Source organism: Vicia villosa, linkage group LG4 (genome assembly GCF_029867415.1).
Source record: "Vicia villosa cultivar HV-30 ecotype Madison, WI linkage group LG4, Vvil1.0, whole genome shotgun sequence".
Classification (NCBI taxonomy): Eukaryota; Viridiplantae; Streptophyta; class Magnoliopsida; order Fabales; family Fabaceae; genus Vicia; species Vicia villosa.
This window is the reverse complement of record NC_081183.1, coordinates 178,662,642-178,681,891: the sequence shown is the minus strand read 5'-3', so window position 1 is coordinate 178,681,891 and position 19,250 is coordinate 178,662,642. Positions and strand designations below refer to the sequence as shown.

Sequence of the window (19,250 nt, the reverse complement as noted above, 5' to 3'; positions counted from 1 at the left end):
TGTGGCTTTAGTATATTATGGGTACTTCCTGTATCAATCTGAACATCCACTGAAAGACCATTGATGAATCCCTTGAATTTTAATGTCTTAAGGGAAAATTGACCATTGGCAGCTTGAAGAGAAAGTTGAAAATACGTGTCGTCCTGTTCAAGGGTTAGGGTAGGTTCTTCACAATTCTCATCTAGTTCAGGTTGATTAACATCCTCATCTTCCACCACTAAGAGAAATTTTCCACCTGTGTATTTATGGCCAGGAATAAATTTCTCGTCACAATTGAAACACAGTCCTTGGGCACGACGTTCTTGTAATTGAGCATTGGATTGGCGTCGGATAGGCAGTTTTGGTGGTTGAACTGAAGTGAAAGGTTTTTAGACTAGCGTGGAAACAGGTGTATTTGGGATTGGTGGGTTGGGTTTGGTGGGGTTAGAGGAGAACGGTTTTTTGGAACTTAGGATTTGTTTCCCGTAATTTGGATTCAACAAGCTTTGTAAGCCCAATTGCTTGAGAAATAGAAACTGGTTTGTGAATAGCTATTTCATTTTGAATTTCTGAAATCAAACCAGAAATAAAACAATTTAGGATAGCTTCGTGAGATAAACCAATAACTTGATTTCCCAATTTTTCGAATTGAGCTTGGTATTCCACAACAAAATGGCTTTGTTTCAGTTTGAATAATTCAGCTTGGTGATTTGCGTATGTGGAAGGGCCAAAACGTAATTCCAACGCTTTAGTGAAGGAAGTCCAATCCACTAATTCTTGATTTTCATGCATCCATTTAAACCAACCTAAGGCCACTCCTTTCATATAAATTGAAATCATGGCCAAGCAATTTTCAGGGGGTAAGTTATAAAAAGTAAAGAACTGCGCAGCTTGAAACAACCTTACTAATGGGTTCGAACCGTCGAACATGGAAAGTTTGAGTTTAGTTGTACGAAAAGAGGGAAGAGGTAAGGTTTGGTGATTTTGTAGATAAGGGATTTGGGAAAATTGGGGAATGGAAAAGGGTTGGATAGTATTAAAGACATGGGGTGACATATAGTAAGGGGGTTCCAGGTATGGTTGTGTGGAAAACCGTCTATGAGGTGGTGAAAAAGCTGTTCGAACCGAGGTAGAGTGAAGTGGTGGTGGGAGGCTGGTTGAAAGGGTCGCAGCATGCAAAGGGGTTGCTGTGGGGGCGTGTGAAATTTGGGGATGTTTGAGGTGTGTGTAAAGTATGAACAACAGAGTTAAAGTTGGAAGTTATTGGAAATAGGGTAGGGTTTTGTGTGATACTTGATTAGCTGGCGGAGTGAATAGTAGGTGAGTGAATAGTGGCATCGTGAACAGTAGCGGCGTGAATAGTAGCTGTGGGAACAGTAACAGAGGGCTGTTTTTCAGCTTAAGAGGCTAACTTTGTAAGCAAACCCATGATATTTTCATGCCTAGAATCCGCAACTTGTTTTTCATTATCCATTCTAGTATGAATCTGCTCCATATCAGCATGAGTTTTATTAAATCTCTCATCCATTTGCTGTTGGGTTTGGTTCATAGCGTTGTCAAGGTGGATATGGGCTGTTTGGACAGCTTCCTCTACAAGTTCTCTAGGGTTTGGTGGTTTGGGGGGCATGAATTCAAGATGAAAGCACCAATTTAATAGAAAGGTTTCAGCAACTATTATAATCTAGATATAGGGTTCTACCAAGAACAAACACAAAACTAAATTGCGTGAAAAGAAATAAAATAATGGGTTAATACCTATTTTGCCCCCTGCCATATGGGGTGTAGTTGAAAAACCCCCTGCCAAAAAAAAAGTTTCAAGAAGTGCCTCGTAAAATTTCAGAAGTTTGATGGAGTCTTGAACCCAAGACACAAAGCATACATGACGAGCACCATTACCACTAGGCTGTGTGTTGCTCTTTATTATGTAATTGCCTTAGTTAAGTTATAATAGTTACTGTTAATCTTATTAGCATTAATAGTTATTGTTTTCATAATTAATTAATATAAATATGTTTTACAAATAGTTACTGTTATTGTAAATATAAGTCTTTATAATTAATTAATATAAAAATGTTTTACAAACAGTTACTATTATTACTGTTAACGTTAATATTATAAAAATGTTTTACAAATATTTACTGTTATTGTAAAAATAAGTCTTCATAATTTAACTATTTGTTAAGTTAATATTATAAAAATTATAATTTACGTTATTAGCATTAATATTTATATTAGCATTAATAATTATAATTTAATATTAATTAAACAAATATTAATTAAATAATATAAATATTGTAAATTAAATATTTGTTTAGTTACTGTTAAATTAATAATTAATATTACTTATATTTTACAATTAGTTAAATTATAAAATAATAATTAATATTTATATTAATTTAGTTTAATTTAGTTTATATTTTATAATTTAATTAACATTAAGAGTAAAATAAATATTAATTATTATTTTATAATTTAAGTAATATTAATTAATAACATTAACTAATAAATATTAACTAATAATTAATAATTATTAACTAATAATATTTATATTAATTAATTATGAAAACAATAGCTATTAATACTAATAACATTAACAGTAACTATTATAAGTTAGCTAAGGCAATTATATAACAAAGACAGGGGCGGTTCTATAGCCCAGCAAGCCCGGGCACGCGCCCGGGCTCAACCCCTATTTTCGTTGTATTCCCCTAAATTTAATAGCCGATTTTTAAACGAAATTAGGGGCAAAATTAATAAAAGTAAGGGTGTAAAAATTAAAATAGATGAATACCCAATGGTCCAGTCAGGCCCAACCCAATTAAATATTTAAGTCTTAAAACATAAATAAATAAAAAACAAAATTAAAAGTACCGCAAACCCTTTTTTTTAATCTCTGAACCGCAGCACCTGCACCTGCTGCTGTCTTTTCAACTGTTCCTATTCGGCTATTCCTATCTCATCTCATTTACACGTTCCAGCCAGCTAGCACTAGCAAGTATGCTTCTCTTTCTCTTAATTTATCTTCTCATTAGATATTAGTATATATTATAATGTAACAAATTGTTGCTATTGTAGAAAGGGTTGCTAACAATAGTACTTTACATGTTGCTACTTCAATTCAATTTAATAGTCTGTATCTCTTGCCACTGTCTTATGCTTAGAGTTTTCTTTTTAATAAAATTTTGTCTTTTCTAAACAAAACAAAAAAATAGTTCAATATATTATAGGTCAATTTTACATAGTTCAATATAGGTCAATTTTACATAGTTTAATTTAGAATGAATGATAGTTCAATTTTTCTTCTAATATTTATATTGTAGTTTTTATTTTAACAGAAACTCTACTCTATTTTTTTTGGGTTCTAATATAATATCAAAGATTTTGGTTAATTTAATAGGTCATTCATAATAATAAAATTCTCTTTTAATTTTGTGGTTATGAATTATTTATTTTATTTAATTATTTGGTCTTGTCAATTTGCGTGTTATAAATTGTTTCACTAAATCATTAAATTTCAGAGATGAGAAAGTTTTTGGTTCCTAGAACAAGTATTGAGAAAGTGAATGTTAAGCAATCGGAAGTCGAAGTAGAAGAAACACCCCCTAATGTGGCCAACGAGTTTAATCTAAATGAGATTGTGCGTGATCCAGGATGTAGGAAACAAATTCATGAGTATGCTCCGGATATTCAAGACCAAGTGAGGAGGGCATATATATTGAAGGGTCCAGCGCAACCTGATTTAGCAAGATTTCCTCGTACTCAATTTGGAAAGTATTCAAGAGCATTTTGTAAAGCATGGTATAAGAATTATACATGGATTGAATACAGTGAGTCGAAGGATGCAACTTATTGTTTCTATTATTTTCTTTTTAAGCCGCCCGGGAGGGCCGAACACTTTGGTTATGAAGTCTTCAACAAAGACGGATTTAAAGATTGGAAGCATGCATCTAAAGACTTTAAAGATCATATTGGTAGTCATGATAGTAAGCACAACTCATGTGTGAAGCACTATGATGATTATAATAATCAAAGACAAAGTGTGACAAGTATCTTTGCTAGAGCAACTAGGGAATCAGAAGAATTGTATAAGATCCGTTTAACTTGTTCTTTAGATTGTACTAGATATCTCTTAGCACAAGGCATTGCTTTTCGTGGCCATGATGAAAGCTCTACTTCTCTAAACAAGGGAAATTTTAGAGAGATGGTGGATTGGGTAAAATCTAATGATGAAAAAGTAAGAGATGCTTTTGATCGTGGTCCAAAAAATTGCACTATGACTTCCGGTGACATTCAAAAGGAGCTTGCAACGTGTTGTGCACATGAAGTTACCAAGGTGATTATGGAAGAGCTTGGTGATAGAAAATTCTTTGTGCTTATTGATGAGTCACGTGATATATCTGTCAAAGAACAAATGGCGGTGATGTTGAGGTTAGTACAATGAGTTTGTTATTGAAACTACTACAATTATTAACTTAAACTTGTAAATTTCGTTCAAACATAGACGAATACATTTAAATTTTTACTTATTTTTCTAGGTTCTTGAATGACAAAGGGAAAGTTGTGGAACGATTTATTGCTCTACATCATGTCAAATATACTACATCTGAGGCACTAAAGGATGCTCTTTATGGTATTCTCGATCGTCATACGTTATCTATTTCAAGGATACGGGGGCAAGGATATGATGGGGCTTCAAATATGAGAGGTGAGTTTAATGGTTTACAAAGAAAGATTCTAGATGAAAACCCTTATGCTTTCTATGTCCATTGTTATGCTCCCCGTTTGCAATTGGTGGTTGTGTCCGTTGCTAGTAGTTGCTCATCTATTCATGATTTCTTTGAGTACATCTCCTAGATTGTAACCACAACAAGTGCATCTTGCAAGAGAAAGGATGCTTTGAAGGAGGCACAACACCAAGATATTTTGAATAAACTTGAGAGTGGTGAGATATCTCAAGGAAAGGGCTTGCATCAATCATCTAGTCTCGCTAGACCCGGAGATACTAGATGGGGTTCACATTATACTACCTTGATTCGTTTGTATTAGATGTGGTCCTCCGTGTTAGAGGTGCTTAGTATTGTTGATGAAGATGGACGTGGACCATCTCAAGCGGCGGGTTTGATAGAAAAAATGGAGAGCTTTAAATTTGCTTTCATTTTGAAGCTTATGTTAAAGTTGTTTGGTATCACTAATAAACTTTCAAAAATATTGCAAACAAAAGATCTTAATATTGTGCTTGCTATGGAATTAGTTGATGATGTCAAAGCTCGGTTGGCTATATTGAGAGAGAGTGGTTGGAATGATTTATTTAGTGATGTCCAAGAATTTTGTTTTGCTCAAAGTATTCCGGTGCCAAATATGGATGAAGAAATACCGGTACGGGGACATTCAAGAAAAGAAGGGAGGACTGTCACTAATCTTCACCATTACCGTGCAGAGATTTTTTATGTTGCTATTGACAAAATATGTGTGGAGATGGATCACCGGTTTTGTGAAGGAAGTAACGTTGTGCTGGATTGCTTCTCATGTCTTGACCCCAAGAACTCTTTTTCCAAGTTTGATGTTGATAAGCTTGCTCGTCTTGCTAATATTTATCATGCAGACTTTTCTGATGATGATCGTGGAACAATAAGGGAGCAACTTGAGACTTATGTACATCAAGTAAAAAGGCACGCTTCTTTTACTTCTTGTGAAGATGTTCAAAGTTTGGCTATGAAGATGGTTCAAACTGAGAAATATTTGGTATTTCCATTGGTTTACAAGCTCATTGAGTTGGCTTTGATATTGCCGGTGTCGACAGCATCCGTTGAAAGAGCTTTTTCAGCAATGAAGATTATCAAGTCTAATTTGCGCAACAAGATCAACGACGTGTGGTTCAATGACTTGATGATATGTTACACCGAGCGGGAGATATTCAAGTCACTTAAAGATGTTGATATTATTCGAACATTCACCGCAAAGAAGTCTCGAAGAGGGCATTTACCTGTTAATTTTATTTAGCACACTATTCGCAGGTGAGGTTTCATCTCTCTTATGTAGCACACTTTATTATTATTTATATATTGTCACATGTAACGTTCAGTTAAATTTTTTGCCCAGGCTATAAAAAATTTCTGGCTCCGCCACTGAACAAAGAGCAACATGCAGCCTATTGATAATGGTGTTGGTCATGTATGCTTTGTGTCTTGGGTTCAAGACTCCATGGAATTAAGTTTTTGAGCTAAAATAATAAAAAAAATTAAAAAAAATTGCCACATCAGACTTATCAAACTTATAAAATTTTACGAGGCACTTCTTGAAACTTTTTTTTTTGCAGGGGAATTTTTCAACTACACCCCTCCACCCTCCAAGAGGGAACCATACAATAGGGTTCAGACCTAAAGGGTTGTCCAAATGGACCTAGCCCACTTAAAGAAATACAATTAAAAGACAATTTCTTTATACACCCATATAGGGTAGAAAACACACTTGAAAACCCCAAAATACCCTTCGGATATGCATATCCGAAAGCACCCATATCTTATTTTCACTGATTTTGGATATAAATATCCGAAAACATCCTTCTTTGAACTTTTTTTCATTTAAATGTTAGACTTAAAATGTCTGGTGTTTTTTTGGATATGCATATCCGAAGTATCCCAATATTCTATTTTTTATTTTATTTTGAAATAATATTTATTTATAATATAGTTATAATAACTTAAATACAAATTGTTATAAATAAGGAATAAAAAGATTAAATAAAATTTTAATTTATATAGGGGTATTTTAATTTATAAGCATTATAATTTTTAATTTATATTAATTTTTTAAACTAATTTTTTAAGAGAATAATGTGTTGCTTTAAATATTTAACTAGTTATATATCTTGATAAAAATATATATATATTTAATTATATATCTTGATTAAAATGATATATATTTTGATTAATACAATCAATTATACTATTAATACAAGTGATTCACCTTGATTTTAATTTTTTAACAAATATTGAGTTTTTTCGGACATACATATCCGAAAAATCCTAAGACTAAATATTGGGTTATTTCGGATGTGCATCTCCGAAATTACCCCTTTCCCAAAATAAAGGTGTCTTCGGATGTGCATCTCCGAAGTCACCCCTTTCCCCAAAAAATGTGTCTTCGGAGATGCACATCCGAAATATACGGGTATGTTAGAGATTTCACCGCGAGTCTATAAAAAGACATATGGGTGTATAAAGAAATTGTCCAATTAAAATAGCATTAACTAAACACTTATTTTGTTACAAAATCTTAGGAATCTACGTGTTACCCCCCAATAGTTATGCTATTACTAGTATACCCTTGTTTAAAGTTATTAATTTTTTAAAAAAATGCGTTACTATCAGAAATTTCGAAAAATACCGGATTTTTTGAAATTTCTGTGAGTTTTTATTAGAATTTTCAAAAATATACCGGAAATTTTGAAAATATTATCGAAATTTCCGATATTTCTTTTGCAAAAAACAAAAAAAAATTGAACTATCATAAATTTGAAATTTCCAGTATGTACCGGAAATTTCAAATTTATGGTAGTTCAAAATTTTTATTTTTTTTGCAAAAAATTTCTATGAGTTTTTACCAGAAATTTTGAAAAAAATACTAGATTTTTTGAAATTTCCGATATTTTTTTGCAAATTTTTTTTTTTTGAATTACCATAAATTTGAAATTTCCGGTAATACAAATTTTTTTTACCCCACTAATTTATTCAAGAATAATTTTGGAATATCAAAATGTAAATGGGTGACATGTATAAAAAAACGGGTGGCGATTCCTCCAAAATCTTACATCCATTTGGGTTGAGCCTAATCCGAATGGGCCTAGTATCACAAACTCCTTTCCCTCGAGGACAATCTAATGGCAGAATTTATCCTATCTGGAACGAGGATAGCGAGACTATTGAGCATGCTCCTAATTTGCACTTGGACTTGTTAACATAGTTAGATCTACCAGTTCTATTTCTTCAGGAATTCCTTTATGTTATTTTCTAATGACAATACTGATCATAATCATCTTTAATTTAGTTTCATCTTGTCTCACGCAATGGAAAAAGGATGTGAGTAAGGCTGAAAATATCACTTCTTTAATTCAATGTTTGAGAAGCACATCAAAAGTTTGACAAAGTATTTTAGAAAAATATTATTTTAGAAAAATATTATTTTAGAAAAACCAATTATCATTGTTAGTCTAAGTTAACAAGTATAGCTATTTGCCTAAATCATTTTTCTTAACTATTACAATATTTAATTAAATTATCATTATTAAAAATATATAGTAGAATTTTTCTTTGACTATATAGAATATAAAAGATTGAAAATCATAAAATATATTTTTTATAACAATGAGGTTATCATCAATTTAAAGCAAATGAGAGAAGTCTCAGTATTGCATATTGTTTTCCACTTAAAGCATTACATAGTGCTAAGCATAATAACCACAAGAAACCTATTGTCCATACATTAATACATCATGGCATACACAAACTTGTTACCATATAACTTAATTAAACACTGCTTTTATAATGCATCTCTCATAATTTAAACCTTTAAAGTAGCTGCTATATTGTGTAATTCATTATTCAAGGATAACCCTATATGGATCAAACTGTTACTGCTTTAATCACTTGGAAACCCAAACAACATGATCCTGTGGAAGAAAGTGACAAACAGGAACAGTTCCAGGTTGAACTTTAAGCACTTGAAAAGCCAAATGTTTAGGATTCCATTGTGATGTATCTGTGTGACAAACAGCAATAGCATTAACTCTATTTCCATCAACACCTTCCAATGGCACTGAGTAAACTTTAGTTGTGTCTGTTTTATGACAGTAAAAAACTGCATAAGGATAATTCTCTTTGTGACACACAACAGCTGTGTTCTTCCCTCCCAGTTTCTTCACTCCTTTCGCTATTACATATTGCTGTAACTCACTACTTTCTTTTTTCACTTCTGTTGAAACAGCTTCAACATTGTTTCCAAGTTTCGAAGTAGTGAAATCAACCATAGATTCCAATGATTTTACACAAAGCTTTTCTTCTCCTCTGATGCTGTTTTCTTCGCACTCGCTTATCGTGTTCTTCACAGTTTCAGCTTCCTCCGAGCCTTTTTTGATGGAGAATTTGTTAAGGATGCTTTCCACTTCGTTTGATGAAAAGGGGATAGAATCAGATACTTCTTTGGTTAAGAACTTTGCTTCGTTGTTTGAGGTTGTTTTCGTGAATTGCAAGTTCAACTTTGTTCCATAATGCAAATTCTTTTCTAAGAAGAAAAGTGCTACATTAGGTTTATCATTTAACTGTGTTGCAGTTGCAGCATAATTGTATAAAAACGGAGAACGTTTTCCAACTGAAACATGAACTGGTTTTCCTCTTCCTTTTCCTGTGTTAACATTGACACCGCCTTTTCCAACGTTAACCGCTGTTCCACCTGAAGGTTTTCCTTTTCCTGTATTAACATGGACTCCACCTTTTCCTACGTTAACCGCGGTTCCTCCTGGTTTTGGTTTTGCTGTATCAACATTAACACCACCTTTTCCTACCGCTACCGATGTGCCTTTCTCTTCTGTCCAATCTGCATATTCATATATAGTTTGTATAGGTTCATCATAATATTCACAGGCCATATCAGATAATAAAGTTCGATAATGATTTTTTCAGTCAAGATTCAAACTCGTGTTATATAAAAAAAATTATCTATACTAACCAGTTGGGTTGAGGAGATCTGTGATGGCTTTTGGCATTTGAGTAGTGGGAAGTTTGGACTTCCAGTACAATTGAGGAGGTAATACAGCATTGGTTGATACAACAAGTGTAAGCTGCAATACAACATATGTATATATACACATCATATATTAGGATTTATGAAATGAAAATGAAATAATAAAAAGGAACTAAAAGTTGAAAAATAAAGTGTTGGCTTACACTGAGTGCTATAAATATGGACAAATGAGGAAACTCCATGGTGGAAATGATCTTAAAGCTCCAATGAAATGGTGAGTGAAAATAAAGCTGGATTGAGAAATAGAGAAACTGAATGCGAGATAGAATGATGATACCTAAGTGGCCTCACACGTACCATTTATACCAATAGTTTCTAGAAAATAGTAATTAGAGTCGGTTGTATGCTTTGCCTGCAACTGACCACCAACTGCCGGTGGTATGCCACATTAATTGCCATTAAGTATTTGGGATGTTGGTGCTTGTTAGAGAGATTGAACAATCTACTTTCTACTTTTAATATAATGAATATACTAAAGTAAACTACCATCATAATTACCTAATTATCCTAACTAAACTAATTTAGAAACCTTACTGCGTAATCCTAAATGTAATTACACATTCCTACTTATTGTTTATCCATTCATTATGTTTGACATAAATAAATTCGGGTTACTAACGTATTTTCTCAAAGAGAAATGCTTCTTTGACACCCATTTATACACTTACACCGTAATATATACGGTAAATATATATCCATTATTTTTTTAATCATTTATCTCCCACTTTGATATGCGTGCAGCACTAGAACAATTATATGTATATACGGTGTAAAATGCTGGGGTGTAGTAAACCAGTGTAAGCATAGCATACCTTTTTCTCAAATGGAGGAAGTTAGTCATCGGAAAAAGACAACAAATTTTAAAGTCTTCATTGCATTGGTTCGAAGAGAAATACTTGCATGGATACGAACCTAAATCCATATTTTTAGTATGACAGTTTTAAAAAAACTAAAGTACGTGTGCGTCACTATAATTTGTTGGGAAATACTAATCAGTGCCTTCAGAACAATAGTTAAGACTTTAAAATAGTAAATTTATCTCGATAATTTGCGTATTTAATGTCTTGAAAATTGAAATATTAAAATTTCTATAAAATATTTTCTTTTTTAGGAATGCTTAACCATTACCCTTAGGGCACTGGTTAGCAAGACCCTGATTTTTTTTTTGTAAGCAAGTTATATTGAAGGGAACAAATGTTCACAAAACAAGATTACAAAAAGAGTGACAAAGCCCGGGGGAAAATTACCCACCAATTGAAACCTAAGATAAGTAAAACAATGGGTTTTTGTCAAACTCATAAAAATTACAATTGGTATGGGGAATATTCCCAATAAAGGACCATCTCCATACAAGAGCTTTGCAATTCCAAACAACATCCCGGGAATTCCATGGTAAATTCTTAAAAATCACACCATTCCTACTAAGCCAAATACTCCAAACAATTGCCAACCATACACATCCCACCTTACCTTTACTAACTTTCTTCGATCGACAAAAAGATCTCCAAGTCCAAAAACTCTCCTTAAAATCCACCTCTTTATAATTAACTAATCCTATCCAATTAGCCATATCCTTCCAAACATCATCCGCCTTTTTACAAGAGAAGAAAAGATGAACGGGGGATTCTAAACCATCATCACATAAAGGACATAAAAGATTAGAATTAGACGGTAAAATACCTCGATTCTTTAACAAGACCTTAGTAGGAATCCTATGCTTGAAACATCGCCACCCGAAAGCTTTGACTTTAAGCGGAATGTCACCCTTCCAAACAAAAGGAGTCACATAATCGTAACGATTAGGCGGCCCACACTTCAACAACGCTTTATCCATGATACTATAACAAGAGGAAACCGAAAAAGAGCCATCCGCCGACGGACGCCACACGGCACCGTCCTTCTCACCGCCCCCCGACGCCGAAGAAACCGGAACCGGACCAAGAGGATACAACATAGATCTCAACAAAACCTCCTCACCTTCCAAAACCAAAGGAACTAAAGGAATCCCCAAATCATTCCAAACCCACACGTCTCCTATCCACGCTCCCATACAAGCGACCGACACATCCTGCAAAAGAGAAATAGCAAATAAAGACGGAAATAACTCCTTTAATATGCCTTCCTCCAACCACAAAGAGTGCCAAAAGGAAATAGAAAAACCATCACCAATCCGGAAAGAAACATTATCCTTAAATAAACCAACGGGCATTCTATTATCCAAAGATAAAATATCCGACCACCACACCGATTTCAAACTATTACTCTCCGCCTTACCTCCTCCTATAACCATCTTAAGTTTGATATCACCATACCGAGCCTTAAGCATCCGATACCAAATAGATTTAGAATCCTCCAAAATACGCCACTTCCACTTCGAAAGAAGTGCCAAATTAAATTTTTCCATTCTCTTAATTCCTAACCCCCCTTTTCCTTGTAAGCGCAAACATCATTCCATCCCACCCAATGAACTCTTTTCCTCTCCTTCATACCCCCCAAAGGAAATTGCTTTGAATAGAATTAATCTCCCTAATGACCTTTTTCGGAGCCAAATAAAAGGAGAAAGTAAAGATAGGTAAACTACCTAACACCGAGTTCAGGAGAGTCAACCTTCCTCCGAAGCTAAGCAACCTACCTTTCCAAGAGCTCAAGCGCCTCCTAATAGTATCAACCAAAGGACTCCAAAACTTAATCCTTCTAGGGTTGGAACCAATCCGGATACCTAAAAATGTGAACTCTTTTTCTTCCCTCTTACAAGATAGAAAAGAAGTAGCCACATCCAAGAAACGAGAATTAATGTTCACTCCAATAAGCTTACTCTTGTTGAAATTTATCCCGAGACCCGACACCATCTCAAAGCCTCTTAACACTGATTTTATAGCCCACAAATGCTTCCAACTACCATCTCCAACCAAAATAGTGTCATCCGCAAATTGAAGGATGTCGACAAAACATCCCCCTTTGACATCACAACCAACAAAATCCCCATTTTGCACCGCTTTGTCAACCAAAATTTTAAGCCCTTCCGCAACCAAAACAAAAAGAAAAGGTGATAAGGGATCCCCTTGCCGTAGTCCCCTTTCCACCATAAATTCTTTAGTAGGACTACCATTAACAAGAACCGACATTTTACTAGAAAAAATCAAAATTTCCATCCACTTAATCCATAGCTCCCCAAAACCCATTCGTTTCAACATGAATCTAAGAAAATTCCAACTAACCTTATCGTAGGCCTTCTCAAAATCCACTTTAAAAAGAAGACAACCCTTTCCTTCCTTCAAAGAAAAATCCAACAATTCATTTGCCACAAGAACCCCATCAAGCAATTGACGACCCGGAACGAAAGCACTTTGACAAGGAGAAACTATGGAATGCAACACCCTTTTAATCCTACCGGCCAAAACCTTAGAAATAACTTTATAAATGCACCCGACCAAGCAAATGGGTCTATAATCGTCCAAACCCAAAGGATTAGAAGATTTCGGGATTAAAGATAAGAACGAAGAGGTAATAGACTTGGAAAAAGCACCACCCGAAAAAAGGGCCCTAAAACAATTCATGAAATCATCCTTTAAAAATAACCAACACTTCTTCACAAAAAGAATAGAAAAACCGTCCGGTCCCGGACTTTTCGAGCCATCACAACTCCACACCGCTTCTTTGACTTCTTCCTCGGAGAAAGGTAACTCAAGAGAAACTCGATCCTCCATTGATAATGTATTAATCAACACATTATCAAAAACCGGTCTACTAAAATTATCTTCTCTAAACTTACTATCAAAGTGGCGCCTCACTTCTTCCTTTACCTCCTCCACTTCATAAATGATACCACTAGGTGTGGAAATAGTACTAATGTGGTTCCTCCTCCTCCTCTCTTTCATGATTCTATGAAAATATCTACTATTAGCATCTCCATCATTAAGCCACTTTAATCTTGATTTTTGGATAAGCATATTCTCTTTGATACGAAGATTCAACCAAATTCTACTACTTGCATTTTTTTAATGGTTTGAATATCAACATCCAACACATCACATTCGTCCGCCTCATTCAATTCACGAATCCCATCCTCAATTTCCAAATCGTACTTACCAAACACCGTGATGTTCCACCATCTAAGCTTATCCTTAATGATACGAAATTTCTCCTTTAGGACAAAATCACCTCGCCCTCTAACAATTATCGCCTTCCACTCAACCTCCACAAAATGCAAAAACTCCTTATTGTTAAACCATTCATTATTAAACTTGAACGGTTTAGGACCCCAATCCTCCTTATCAACAACCAACCACACCGGACAATGATCCGACACATCCCTTTGCCCAATGAGTTGTCCCACTACACTCCACGAAGAAATAATATTACCATCTATAAGAAAACGGTCCAACCTACTTTTTGTTTTTCCATCCCCACTAAACCAACTAAATTTTTTACCTTTACAAGGAACATCAATCAAACCACACCTATCGATAAAGTTTGAAAACTCACCCCATTCCGTTCTTTGCGTGGACAAAAAACAACCAACTCTTTCGCTACTTTTTTTAATGGAGTTGAAATCCCCTCCAATTAACCAATCTCCATCGTTAAATTTGAGCTTCAAATCCGCCAAATCATCCCACATAATGCGCTTCAAAGGCAAAGAACAAGCCGCATAAACATTAACTAAATAAAAGAATTTCTTCTTCCAACAAACCTTGATACCCAAAAAGCCCTTGCCTCGAAAACTAAGAACAACCGAAACGGAACTAGCTTTCCATAAAATAAGAATACCTCCCGACCTTCCCTCGGATTCCGAAAAAGAAAAATCAACATCCGAGTTTCCCCACAAGCTCCTAGCCACCACATCCGAAATAGAACTCAACTTAGTTTCTTGAAGAAAGAAAACATCCGCTTTTCCTTTTTGAATAATACTACAAATGTGTTTCCTTTTGATCCAACTACCTCCCCCCCTTATATTTAGAGTACCAATAATCATAGTAAAGGAATATATTTCGCCTTCCCTCCATGAGAACATATCGCTTCGCTTACTTTTATCTCCTCAATGCTATCTTGAGTTTCACCCATGACTACGGACGGAACCACTCCTATGTTACAAATGGCCTTCAACAATTTATCCCCCGCCGTCTGACCAAAATTACAAAGAATCCTTTGATTACAACGCACAATGTCGGAATCAGCCGCCCCATTATCCCTCCCACTCCCACCTGTCGAACCACCAGCAGACAAGGAAAGCGAAAAAATGCTACCCGCTTGGACAGCTACAGCAGGAGAAAGAAGAGAACCAACAGCAACATGCCTCTGTTTTTCGCATACGGTCCCTGTCTGCTTCCCACTGCCAGCCACCATAAAATCCTTTCTTTTCTTTCATTTCACCCTCCCTCCTCTATTTGACCCAGACTTACTTAAAAGGAATGAAGACAACGGCTTGCGGCGCTTAGCGGTATTCAGTTTCGCCGTAACAACAGCTCCCTGCAATTCTGCCCGAGGACCTCCCCCCTCCTCCTCACCTTCAGCCAGACGCGCCTCCTTAAGACCCTCATCCACACCAACCAACAAACTATCAGTCCTAGAATCCTCCCCTGTCTCCTTCTTCCGTAATGCAACCACAGGCAAAAGCTGCGACCCCTCCAACACAGACTCTGAAGCGTGGCTGGCTAAAAAATCAGTCCCAGCAGCTCCCTGCGAAACAGATCCTGATAAAGCAAAAACTATGGCTTTATCGAAAACGCCCTTGTCACGATCAACAATATCCATCGAACCTACAACATGTTCTTCCTCATCCAAATTGTTGATTGCTCCATCCTCATTCTGCCCACCTACAGAATCTCTCACTGTCACCGGGAAGAGCACACCGCCACCATCAGAAACCGGTTCGACAATAACATCGTCGCTGGCTGATGAAGAAACAGATGCCTCCCCTGCTATAACATCTGGAAAATCGTTCGGCCACCCCTCCTCCGAATTTGAGGACGCCTCAGACTTGTAAGATTTATTAGATTTGGATTCGAACCTGAATGCACCAAAAATGTCTTCCCTGATAATAAGAGAGTAAACTTTATCATCAATAACAGCCTGCAACGTATCGGGAACAACGAAAGAAGTTGACACTTTCACCATTATTCTTGCTACATCCAGAAAATCCCCTTTCGATGTGTGTTCATCAATACAAACAAAAGAACCGAAAGAATCCGCCAGACCAACAAAGAACTCCGAGGACCATGCTTGGGCTGGAATGCCATACACTCGAAGCCAAATCACTCTGCTTGTGTCAACCACTGATTCTTCCCATTTCTTGATCTCCGAGAACCACGACTTCCACCAAGTTTCGCCCTCGCCAATAAAGTCTTCAATGTATCCCTCCTCTACCTCCTCAAGCAAGCAAAGGTCACCTCCCATAGGAGTGACTTTGATAGCAAACAAACCCTCCATCTCAAAGTGTGTTTGAATATTGTACGCCGATCCCGACACTATCACCTTCCCGACAAACGCTTTTCTAAACCTCTCCACATTTTCGGCCTTAGACCTAAACCTGAGAGAAGGAACGAGCTTCTTCACAGCCAAGTCTGCCAAGCCCCTTAGCGCTCCGACAACCTCCGCGAAACTACGGTTATCCCTCCTGGGTTCATCCCTAGCAACCTTACGATACCCGGACGTGCCTGCTACCTCCCTAACATTAGCACTTCTATCTCTGTCACCAAAAGGAACCGAGATATTCCTCTGATAACGCGACAAGTTAGCATGAATCTTTTTGCCCGCTATAGTAACGTTGTCCAGTTTCACGGCCAGCATTCTCTCGTCATCTACATCAACAAATTTAGCAAAGCCAAACCTTTTGCCAAATTGGTTTCGCCTAGCCGCTATAGCTACCTCAACCACTTTCCCAATGCAACCAAACAGTTCAAACAACTCCTTAGCCTTAGAATACTCCGGAAATTCAGACAAATAAATCGAAGTCACAACACCTCCCTGCATCCCCTTAGTGTTAAAATTCCTCCCACCAAAGGGGAAAGTATCCCATCTAGGTTTCCAATTGTGAAAAACCCTTCTGTTCCTAACCTCAGACCAACCATCCCCCCTGTTAACACCTCCAGAGGACCGCATCATAAAGAGAGAATCGAGAGAAGAAAACCCTAAAGAGAAAGAGCAGCAGAAGCGACACCACCCAAAACACAGAACACTGGGAAAAAACACTAGAAAACGAAACAGAAAGAAGAAGCCCCATGTCATACCCCAAAATTTGCCCTCATATATTTACAAACGCCATTTTATTTCGAATAAATGAATTGGCACAGTTGGTAAGAATTTAAGCGTGAAAGGTACAATAGCGCGAGGTCCCGTGTTCGAATCCCACTGCTAACATTTTTCCTTCTTGAATTTATTTCTAACTTTATTTCACTTTTTATTCAAAAAAATTATTTTTTTAATATTTAAATATTATTTTCATATTTATTTACTTATTATTTTTTAAAAAATTATTTTTTTCACTTAATATTCAAAAAATAGGCAAAAACTCACAAAATAAGATTTGAAAAGATTTTTGTTCACCTCTTTTAGTTTTTAAAAAATAGTTTAATTTGATTAAAATAGTTACACAAATCAAAATCAATTTAATTGAATTATGATTTTTTTTAATTGTCTTGATTGATCAAATTAATTTATTTTCCTTTTCAACTAACCTAATTTATTTTTCTTATATAAACTAACAATTGAAATCTATTTTCAGGGATACAACCCTTGTTTTCAACCTACACACGAAAAAACCCTTCTCCCACTCTAAAATTCCACGCCGTACCTCCACCTCCAAGACGTTCACGCACAAAACCTCTAAACCATATCACTAACTGTTATATCTATTGGTGTACAAAACATTATTTTTTTATTTTCATCAAATTGCAGAGAAATATAGAAGGACAGTAGCGGCACCGAGAATACAGCCACATCGGCTCCACCGCGAGAGATCCACACCGAAAGCCACCAACAAAAAGGAAGAACAGGGAAGTTTCAATCGTACACCACCTGCAAGAATTGAATCTGCACCAAATAGTGGAATACGAACAACATCGCTACTATGATGAAGCAACACGAATTCGCAACATAAACAAACTCGCAACACCGCCATCATCGTCAACTTGCAACAATAAAACCATACTGAAAAACCATTACATCCTTCATGATTAATTCATGATATTTCTAACTATTTACAAACTAACAACATCAATGTAGTTTATGTTTCTTTTTGCAGAAAGTAGGAGAAGACGAATAAAAACAGATTCGGAAGCACAACACTCAAGGGAAACGAAACCAGATCCGATACGAACTTCATCGCTGACGAAGCTCCGCTGTTGATTCATACCGATTCAAAGCTATCGCAGCGCCGCCTTCAACGTTGCAACAACTGCGTTAGATTTGCTTACCCCAACCAGCTTCGAACTCAACACCATCCGCACCTCACCTCCGATCTAACCGCCGAACAATCACCGTTAACCACCACTGTTTTCGGATCCGGCTCGTTATCTTTCCTTTCATCTTGATTGCTTTGATTTTGATATAAATTTATGTTGTGATTGGATTTAAAAAGAAGTGGTTTGATTTTTTTAGGGATAGAGTGATTAACAATGAAAAGGGATTGTGGTTTTTGCTTCAGGGATTCACGATACTAATAACAGAGCCTAGCGTATTGTGTTAAAATTTTTTTTCTTTCTTAAAACTTCCACGTGTCATCATAATACTGGCCCTTGTAAATATTGAAAAATATATTTAGGTGTTGAATACTAAGCGCCCCTGTTACTTACCGATGAGCTAGTTATTTCAAAACAAGAAAATAATAGATTTTCATATAGTTATTAGTTTTTTCCAAATTAACTTAGTTTATTAGACTATTTAGTTTTAATTATCAATTACTAAAAAATGAAAAAAAAGATTATTAATTTTTTAGTTAGTTCTAATTTATTAATTCAATTATGAGGTCGCTGTTAAGTTATTTATTTTTATAGAAAATATTTTAAAACACAAAAAAAAAACATGTTATTACTTAATTAGTTTGATATTTTCCTTTGCTAATTGTAATTAATATTTGTGAGAAGATTTATTATTACTAACTATTTTCTTGTTTATTGCTGGGTACATTCGAGCTGTTTATCTATTCTCGTGGATGCTCGCAAATTCATCCTCAATCTCCTCCATTGGATCTCGCTAATTCAAGATCTAAAGGACCAGGAAGCGCATGTCCATGATACACCTCCAGAATGCCCACGCCTGATCAGAGATTAATCAAGATCCTTCAGCCACGCGCCATATCAGATCCAAAGCTAAGTCCCTGACTGTTGTTATTATTTTAAATAACATTTTATTTTGCGTCTGTTGATCAAATTATGGTTTTATTTTCAATATCAATGAACTAGCCATACACTCACTACTCTCTGTTTATTTCTCTTTTCCCACTTTTTCAGGGTTAGCCAACTGTCAAAGCTCAATAG

The 19,250-nt window shown here is 35.7% G+C and overlaps 2 protein-coding genes and 1 pseudogene across 2 annotated transcripts; 1 reads left to right on the top strand and 2 right to left on the bottom strand.

The window, feature by feature from the left end:
* Positions 1–3,499: 3,499 nt before the first annotated feature.
* Positions 3,500–5,979, top strand: LOC131600424 (uncharacterized; annotated as a pseudogene).
* A 2,325-nt stretch (positions 5,980–8,304) lies between these two features.
* LOC131600423 (BURP domain protein RD22-like) lies at positions 8,305–10,072 on the bottom strand. Its single transcript, XM_058872585.1, has 3 exons — positions 9,921–10,072; positions 9,703–9,814; positions 8,305–9,570 (listed from the first exon to the last, which is right to left on the bottom strand). The coding sequence occupies exons 1-3, from the start codon at positions 9,957–9,959 to the stop codon at positions 8,621–8,623; spliced, it is 1,101 nt and encodes a 366-aa protein (XP_058728568.1). The 5' UTR covers positions 9,960–10,072; the 3' UTR covers positions 8,305–8,620.
* Positions 10,073–13,747: 3,675 nt separating this feature from the next.
* On the bottom strand, positions 13,748–14,749 carry LOC131598402 (uncharacterized). The gene has a single exon (XM_058871008.1). The coding sequence runs from the start codon at positions 14,747–14,749 to the stop codon at positions 13,748–13,750; it is 1,002 nt and encodes a 333-aa protein (XP_058726991.1).
* Between the last annotated feature and the right edge of the window lie 4,501 nt (positions 14,750–19,250).